General features: G+C 51.2%; 2 protein-coding genes across 2 annotated transcripts in view; both read right to left on the bottom strand.

Annotated features, from left to right (window-relative positions):
- LOC126491993 (chronophin-like) overlaps window positions 1–4,115 on the bottom strand; it is a 15,302-nt gene extending 11,187 nt beyond the window's left edge. The window contains exon 1 of the mRNA XM_050128061.1: window positions 1,040–4,115. Within this exon, the coding sequence (XP_049984018.1) occupies window positions 2,366–3,241 (876 nt within the window). The 5' untranslated portion in view covers window positions 3,242–4,115 and the 3' untranslated portion in view covers window positions 1,040–2,365. The remainder of the gene's footprint in view (window positions 1–1,039) is intronic.
- A 940-nt stretch (window positions 4,116–5,055) lies between these two features.
- Window positions 5,056–6,483, bottom strand: LOC126492061 (apolipoprotein F-like). Its single transcript, XM_050128174.1, has 2 exons — window positions 6,340–6,483; window positions 5,056–6,184 (listed from the first exon to the last, which is right to left on the bottom strand). The coding sequence occupies exon 2, from the start codon at window positions 6,162–6,164 to the stop codon at window positions 5,418–5,420; it is 747 nt and encodes a 248-aa protein (XP_049984131.1). The 5' UTR covers window positions 6,165–6,184; window positions 6,340–6,483; the 3' UTR covers window positions 5,056–5,417.
- Between the last annotated feature and the right edge of the window lie 2,033 nt (window positions 6,484–8,516).

The following is an 8,516-nucleotide window of genomic DNA, read 5'->3' on the forward strand; positions in this document are numbered from 1 at the left end:
CTATTTATTACATTTACACACTAGCCCACTATTTATTACATTTACACACTAGCCCACTATTTATTACATTTACACACTAGCCCTCTATTTATTACATTTACACACTAGCTCACTACTTATTACATTTACACACTAGCCCATTATTTGGTCCACTGGGGCTATGTAGAGAGAACCTCTCTCAAAACAACAGCAACTCGACAACAAAAAGAAAGAAACTAGCCCGTCACAAACGACGTGAAGCCAAACCCTAGCTAAAGGGAAACAGCAGCACCACCCATGTCAGAGTCGCAGCCACGCACTCTTCCTGGCCCGTGTGCTCCTCTGCCTTCAGGAGCCCAGTGCCTTTTGGACCAGAAGTTCTGCCTTGTCAAGACACTACCCGAAATGGTGGTCTCTTTCTTTGTGACTCCAAACTTCTCTCTCTCTCTCTCTCTCTTTTTAACTTCATTTTATGTGAATTGGTGTGAAGGTATCAGATCCCCTGGAACTGGGGCTACAGTTGTGAGCTGCCATGTGGGTGCTGGGAATTGAGCCCAGGTCCTCCAGAAGAACAGGCAGTGTCCTTAATCTCTGAGCCGTCTCTCCAGCCCCTCCAAACTTTTTTCTAACAGTTCACAGAAATACATGCAGACAAAATACTCACACAGGTAAGTGTTTTGCTTTGTTTTGGCTTTTCCGAGACAATGTTTCTCTGGGTGTAGCCCTGACAATCATAGAACTCACTTTGTAGACCAACCGCCTCAAACTCACAGAGATCTGCTTGCCTCTGCCTCCCAAGTGCTGACGATAAAATAAATCCTTAAACAAACAAACCCAAGCTTGGGGTGGTGACACAAACCATTAATCCCAGCACTCAGGAGGCAGAGGCAGAACTCTGTGAATTTAAGGTCAGCCTGGTCTACATAAAGAGTTCCATGACAACCAGAGCTATGTAGGGAAACCCTCTCTCTCTCTCTCTCTCTCTCTCTCTCTCTCTCTCTCTCTCTCTCTCTCTCTCACCTAAAAACCAACCACCACAAATGACAACAACGACACTTACTTTGCATGTGTGTGCCCGCAGGTATGCATTCAGTTGTGTGTCTTGCACGCGGAGGCCAGAGGTCAGAGGTCAGCCTCAGGGGTTGTTTCTCAGATTGTTCCTCACCGGAGAAATCACATTATTTTTGAGTCAAGTTTTCTTGCTTCCAGATGTGATGTAGATACATCACACACCTGCACATCTGTCTGTGCACCATGTGCATGCCTGGTGCCCACAGAGATCAGAAGAAGCCTCGGGTCCCCTGGGACTGAAGTCATGGAGATTTATGAGCTTTCATGTGGGTGCTGGGATTGAACCGGTCCTCTGCAGGAGCCACAGACTGGGGTACAGACACTCCCACTTACATTTTATTAAGTTCAAGGACTGGTTACAACGAGGGTGGAGGTGGTGGGAAGGTCCCACCCCGCCTCCACTGGCACACAATAAATACAAACAATCAGGTCACTCTTCCAAGCTGGGGCGACCATCAATACCAGGGTCACAGAGGGCCCACGGATCAGTTCCTGGAGGAGGCTGACTTTCAAGTTGGTCTTTTTGAAATGAGGTCTTACTCTGCAACCCAGGTCACCAAACTCAGAGCAATCCTCCTGCCTCAGCCTCCCAAGTGCTATAAGGACAGGCATTCATCACCCTGCCCTCCTAGGACCTGGTCTCCTGGCTGATCCAGTCAGCCCAGGATTATCAAAAAGCCACCGGGTCGCAGACTCGTAGATTGTCCTGTTTGGGATCTAAGAGGCCAGGGGATCATTGTTATCCTGATGGACCTCCAGAGGTCAATGTCACTTAGCCTTCTGACTGGGGCTCTGGGGCTCCAGGATGTGCAAGGTGATCTTTAAGATCTTACTTGATCCAGAGGGCCCACTGTGAGACACTAACATGCCAGTCACTACTGGTAGCTTTCCTTCCATAGGCCTGTGCAGGCCAGGAATATCTGGAGTTCCCTAGACTTCTGATTGGTCAGCAAGGACCTAAGGACAGAGCATTACAGCTCCCAGGGAAGGGAAGGAGCTTAATTAAGTACTCAGGGTTGGAGAAAATTTTCATTTGGCTTTGGGGCCCATATATATATAGTTCAAGAAGGATAGGTGACAGGGCAGGAAATAAGGCTACCTGGTGGGGTCAGGCCAGGGTGAACCTTCAAGATGTGGAGGGACAGCTTCTGAACAGCAGGGCATCCAACCACTGCTGGGAGGGGTTTGAGGGCCCACAAACCTTCCTGGATTCCAGCTTCCCTTCTCTGGGGTAGACACCCGGGGCCAGGCAGCTCCTGCCGAATGTAACTCATTCTCTCTCCATCTACGGGATCGGAGAATGGGGGAGGTGGGTTCAGTCCTCCAGCCCCTCCATCAAGTCTGCAATGCTCTCCACGTAGTAGTGAGGCACAAGGTCATGCTGACCAGCTGCCAGATAAGCCTGGGCTTCTTCGAGGCGTGAGACTCCTGTGAGTGTGAGCACGGTGGTCATGCCACAGCGGTGGCCAAAGAGGATGTCGGTCTCCAGGCGGTCACCCACCATCAGTGTGCGGATGGGGTCCACACTGAACTCTTCGGCGATGCACTGGAACATGTAAGGGCTGGGTTTGCCCACCACCAGGGCCTGGCGTCCTGAGGCTGTCTCCACTGCTGCAGCCAGGCTTCCGGTACCGGGGGTCCGGCTTCTGTCGCTGTGCGGGTGCCAAGGGTCGCGATCGGTGGCTACGAGCAGGCAGTCGGGGTCGCGCAGGTGCGCGCACGCCTCGCTCAGCCTGGCGAAGGGGAAGTGCTCGTCGTAGCCCACGAGCACGGCGCGCACGCGCGAGCCGTAGTCGCCGGGGTCCCCCGCCAGGCGCAGCCCCGCGGCACGCAGCTCGGCGCGCAGCCCCTCACCGCCCAGCACGAACACGGTGCCCGGCGACCCAGGCAGACGACGCTGGCACAGCAGGCGCGCGGCACACAGCGCTGAGCTGAAGAGCTGCTCAGCGCGCAGCCCCGCGAAGCCTAGGCGGCCGAAGCGCAGCGCCAGCTCGGGCCGCGCGCGCCGGCTGTTATTGCTCACGAAAAGCGTGGTCTTGCCCGCCCGCGCCAGCCGCTGCAGCAACTCGGGGGCGCCCGGCACGGTGCGCTCGCCGTTCCACAGCACCCCGTCGCAGTCGAACAAGACGCCCTGCGCCTGGCCCAGCAAGTCGCGCAGGGCCGCGCCGCGCAGCCGCTCGCAGCGCGCCATGCAGCCGGCTCCAGGTATCTCTAAAAAGATGATTATGACAGTGCTTGAGGGACTGAACCAGGACTGCAACAAGGTCAAGGCCAGCTGGGCTACGGTAGTGAGTGCCAAGCCATACACAGCTACATGCCAAGACGAGTACAAGAGAATTGTGCACTAAGCATGTAACTCTCGCCCAGAATTCCTAAGGTCCTGGATTTGAGGTAATACCTGAGTGTAGCAGAAACCAAACTCGGGGCCTTATTTTTAATGTGTATTGGTGTTTTTCTTGTATGTGTGTCTGTGTGAAGGAGTCAGATCCTCCAGAACAGGAGTTATAGTTGTGAGCTGCTCTGTGGGTGCTGGGAATTGAACTCCGGTCCTCTCAAAGAGCAGCTTTGAGATCTTAACCGCTGGGCCTTCTCTCCAGCCTGGCTAACTCTTGCCCTAGCAGGCCATGCTGGTTGCTTATCATCTGTGGTGACCCCCCACCTTCCTGATTGATCTCCAGCAGAGGGGTGTTTGCCTTTATTAGCTGCTGAACCCCAGTCTTCAGTGCATTTTTGTAGCATTGGGCATCCAGTGGGGTCTCTCTGGCAGCCTCGGTGTGATCAGAGACATTGCATCCGATGCCTGTGGTCTCACTTCAGCCTTATTCCTCGGGTTTGATGGAGTGGATCTGAGCGGCAGCGTGCAGACTATGCCCGAGTACATTTATTCCCACTCCAAGCAAGAACCGGCCCCTGCCACGCGGTCATCCTGTTTCTGCTCATGCGCAGTATGGTGGGGTATGGTGGGGGAAGGCGCAACTTTCACTAAGAGCGGAAGGACCGAGAGAGACCAGGACATCCCCTGGACAACCCCTATCTAAGCAGCTAGCTGAATCTGGCTGGCTGAAGAAAAAAGCCTGCATGCCTCTCAGACTATAGAAAAAGCTGCAGGCCACAGAAATTAGGCGCCAGGGACCAGTCAAAAGCCTGTGGCGTTTAGGAACAGGATCTGGCAAAAAAAAAAAAAAAAAAAAAAAAAAAAAAAAAAAAAAAAGACCTCCAGATATGAGGGGAAAAAAGGGAGGGGGAATCAAGTCTTAATCTGGGGTCTATAAGAAAATGGCACTAAATTCATCAGGACGCAGTGGCAGCAGGGAGGCCTACAAACTGCCACCCTCGGGCCGTGGTCTGAAGAGAGCCTGGAGCACAGCTGAGGCAATGTCCGTCCTGTCCTCACAAAGTCCCAATGGCAAACCAAAGCTCCAGTCCACCCAAGCTAGCCATGGGAGCCAATGAGTTTGTTAGAGCCCCTCACAGAGCGTGGGAAAGCGGTTATGAATAGCAGTGTGGGGGGACCCTAACAGAGATTAGTGTGATGGCTTCCCCAACACTGACCCCCCTTCCTCCCGTGCGCCCCAGTTCAAACACTAGCCCCTCCTTGAGGCCCTGAAGCCATGAACAATTAGGGCAGAATTTCCTGTGATTGTCTGGGAGGGGTGGGTGAATGCTCAGAGAAGGACCCATGAGCTGCTTCTGCCCCTCAGAGGGAGGGTCAAAAATCAACAACCCGGCTGGAGAGATGGCTCAGAGGTTTAAGAGCACTGACTGCTCTTCCAGAGGTTCTGAGTTCAATTCTCAGCAATCACATGGTGGCTCACAACCGTCTATAGTGACACCCGGTGTCCTCTTCTGGTGTGCAGTCATGTACCAGCAGAATGCTATATTCATAATAAATAAGTAAACCTCGTAAGACACTTGGAAGGCTGAAGTAGGAGTCTGATAAATTTGAGACCAGCCTGTACAAGGGCTACATAGCAAGTCTGTTTCGAAATAAAACAAATCCAGACATGGTGTCGCATGCTTTTAATTCCAGTACTTGGAGGCAAAGGCAGGTGGATCTCTGAGTTCCAGGCCAGCCAGGGTTACACAGTGAGACCCTGTCTCAAAAACAAAACAAAACACCACCTCTTTAATATCTCAAAACAAATGAAAATGAACACACCGAGGTACAGCATTCATTTGGGAATTAGAAAGTGTTAAGTCGGTGAAGAGAGACATCTCAATACTGAGAGTGTGCTCACGCGGATCAAAGGAAGATGTGCGTCAATCATGAAATACTGCCAGCATCTAGCTCCATGCTACGCATGGTCTGTGTGTGCAGACTCTCTAAATGGCTATGAGAAAGTACGCGTGATGCCCACGAGGACTTGCTAGCCAAAATAACTCCAAAAATACTCCATCAGGTGGCTCATGAAAACACGTTTCAGAAGGACTATCAGCTGAGAAGTGAAGTATATTTTATCTTCTATGGAGAGTGTGGCATTCTGAATTTCTGGGCTTTTCATCATCCTAATGCGTACTTCTTCCAAATGTTCCCAAGACTCGATGGTGCACTGCTGGGTGACATTGGCCACAGAAGCCTTGAACTCACTTACCACGTCGATGGAAGGGAACTTCTCAGCAAGCTCAGCAAGAAACGAGGCAGTTTCGTGGAGCACCCATGCTCCTTCATCCGTACACGTCTCGGGCAGCGTACCTGAGCGCCGCACCCTTCTCAGTTCGCCAGGGAACCCCCCCAGGCCGCTCAGAATGGCCTCCTCCTGGCTGCGCATTTGTCTCTGGAGGACCAGGGTTTCGGTGTTATCCTCCCCTCCCGCTTCACTGAGCTGAAGCTGCAGAGACTGGGCCTCAGCAGGGCAGCCCACGTCCTGCAGGGCCACTTTCAGCGCAAAGAGGGACAAGTGCTCAGGTAAGGGGGCTAAGGAGGGCACTGTGTTCAAGAGGACCTGGCAGGTGCCAGGGGTTGGAGGAAGGATCTTCCCGGAGAGCACATTTGATGTAGATTCAGTCTCTCTGACAGCCGGCTGAATGGGCAGGGCGCCGTTCTGGAGGTTCCTTGGAAAGGCGACCGCTGAGGACAGTAAGACACAGCCAAGGAGTAAGGCAGCCTGGATCATGGTGGGTCCGCTGAACGGCACTGTCGGGAAGGAGAAGAAAGAGTTCAGAGAAAGAGGGGGGGAAATGCCCCACGTGAACAGGAGCCTAGAACAGTCAGAGCTTGGAAGAGTCCTAGTCTCCGGAGACTTCAGCTTCCCTGTCTCTACCCCCTTAGCGGCTGTTTGTCATCCTCACCTGTCCTGAAAGCAGTGGCCAGAAGGACGAGGTGGTCCTCTGTCTTGAATGGCTGCCTTGTGGATCGGATGACTGAAAGCGATCATTCTCAAATATTTATCACCTCTTTCTGGGCTAGACTTTGCCCAACCAGCTATTACCTCATTCTGACACGGGGCTTCCTCCCTGTTTTCCCCAGACCATCGTCCGGTAAACCTAAGCTCTTATTTAGTCATAAACCAGACCAGGCAAAGTCCTCTGTATCTCCTAGGTAATGGAAAGTTTGTTCTCTGTCTTTCAAGTCAGGGTCTTCCGTGTCCCTGGCTGGCCTGGAATTCCATAAAGTAGCAAAGGAGGACCTTGAACTTCTGTTCCTTCTGCCATCCCCTCCCCAGCACTGGGGTTTACAAGTATGTGCCAGCATGTGCGGTGTATGTGGTACTGGGAATCACATCCAAGGACTCATGCATGTTAGGCAAGCATGCTACTACTGGGCCACCCCCTCAGTCCATACAGGGGTGCGTGAGAGAAAGACACCATGTGACAGAGCTCAGGTAGAGGGCTTCTTATTGGGGTACAGAACTAAACAGAATTCTCAAAAGAAGAATCTCAAATGGCCAAAAGATACTAAAGGAAATGTTCAACATCCTTAGCTATCAGGGAAATGCAAATCAAAACAACTCTGAGATATCATCTTAAACCTGTCAGAATGGCTAAGATCAAAAACACCAAGATAGCCTTTGCTGGAGAGGATGTGGAGTAAGGGGAACACTCATCCATTGCTGGTGGGAGTGCTAACTTTACAACCACTTTGGAAATCAATGTGGCGGCTTCTCAGAAAGTTGGGAATCAACCTACCTCAGGATCCAGCAATACCACTCTTGGGCATATACCCAAAAGATGCTCAGTCATACTACAAGAGCATTTGTTCAACTATGTTCATAGCAGCATTATTTGTAATAGCCAGATCCTGGAAACAACCTAGATGCCCCTCAACTGAAGAATAGATAAAGAAAATGTGTTGGGAGGCAGAGGCAGGTGGATCTCTGTGAGTTCAAGGACAGCCTGGTCTACAAGAGCTAGTTCCAGGACAGGCTCCAAAGCTACAGGGAAACCCTGTCTCAGTACAAAAAAAGAAAAGAAAATGTGGCACATGTACACATTTGAGTTCTACTCAGTGGTAAAAACAATGACATCTTGAATGTTGCATGCAAATGATGGAAATAGAAAACACTATCCTGAGTGAGGTAATCCAGACCCAAAAAGATGAATATGGTATGTACTCACTCATAAGTGGATACTAGCTATAAACAAAGGATATTGAGCCTATAGTTCATGATCCCAGAGAAGCTAAGTAATAAGGTGAACCAAAGAAAAACATATAGACCCACCTGGAAAGTAGAAACAGACAAGATCGCCTGACAAAATTGGGAACATGGGGGTGGAGGGAGAAGGGAGAGTGGAAGGGACAAGGGAAGGGGTGAGGGGAACTTGAGGGAATGGGATAGTCGAGATGGAGGAAGGACAGAGATGAGAGCAAGGAAAGAGATATCTTGATTGAAGGAGCCATTATGGGCTTAGAAAGAAACCTGGCTCTAGAGAAATTCCCAGGAATCCACAAAGATGACTCCAGCTAAGACCCTAAACAGTAGAGGAGGGGGTGTCCGAACTGGCCTTTCCCTGTAGTCAGGCTGGTGAATATCTTAAACACCACCATAGAATCTTCATCCAGCGACTAATGGAAACAGAGGCAGAGACCCGCATTAGAGCAATAAACTGAGCTCCCAAAGTCCAGTTGAAGAGTAGAAGGAATAAGAATATGAGCAAAGAGGTCAAGACCATGATGGGCTCACCCACTGAAACAGTCTACCTGAGCTAATGTGAGCTCACCAACTCCAGCTGGACTGGGAAGAAACAAGGATAGGACCAAACTAGTCCCTCTGAATGTGGCTGACAGTTGTATGGCTGGGGCAGACTGAGGGGCCACTGGCAGTGGCACCAGGATTTATCCCGACTGTTTGTACTGGCTTTTTGGGAACCTATTCTCTTTAGATGGATACCTTGCTCAGTCTAGATATAGTAGTGAGGGCCTTGGACCTTCCCCAAAGCAATGTGCCTTACCCTCTCTGAGGACTGGATGGGGGTGGGGTGGGAGGGTATGTGGAGGGAATAGGAGGAGAGGAAGTGGGAACTTGGAG

This window comes from Alexandromys fortis, unplaced genomic scaffold (genome assembly GCF_014885135.2).
Source record: "Alexandromys fortis isolate MF-2015 unplaced genomic scaffold, M_Fortis_MF-2015_v1.1 scaffold_263, whole genome shotgun sequence".
Classification (NCBI taxonomy): domain Eukaryota; kingdom Metazoa; phylum Chordata; class Mammalia; order Rodentia; family Cricetidae; genus Alexandromys; species Alexandromys fortis.

Bases quoted from the DNA above. Each gene is read 5' to 3' on its own strand.
- LOC126492061 (XM_050128174.1), bottom strand. From the start codon at position 6,164: ATGATCCAGGCTGCCTTACTCCTTGGCTGTGTCTTACTGTCCTCAGCG.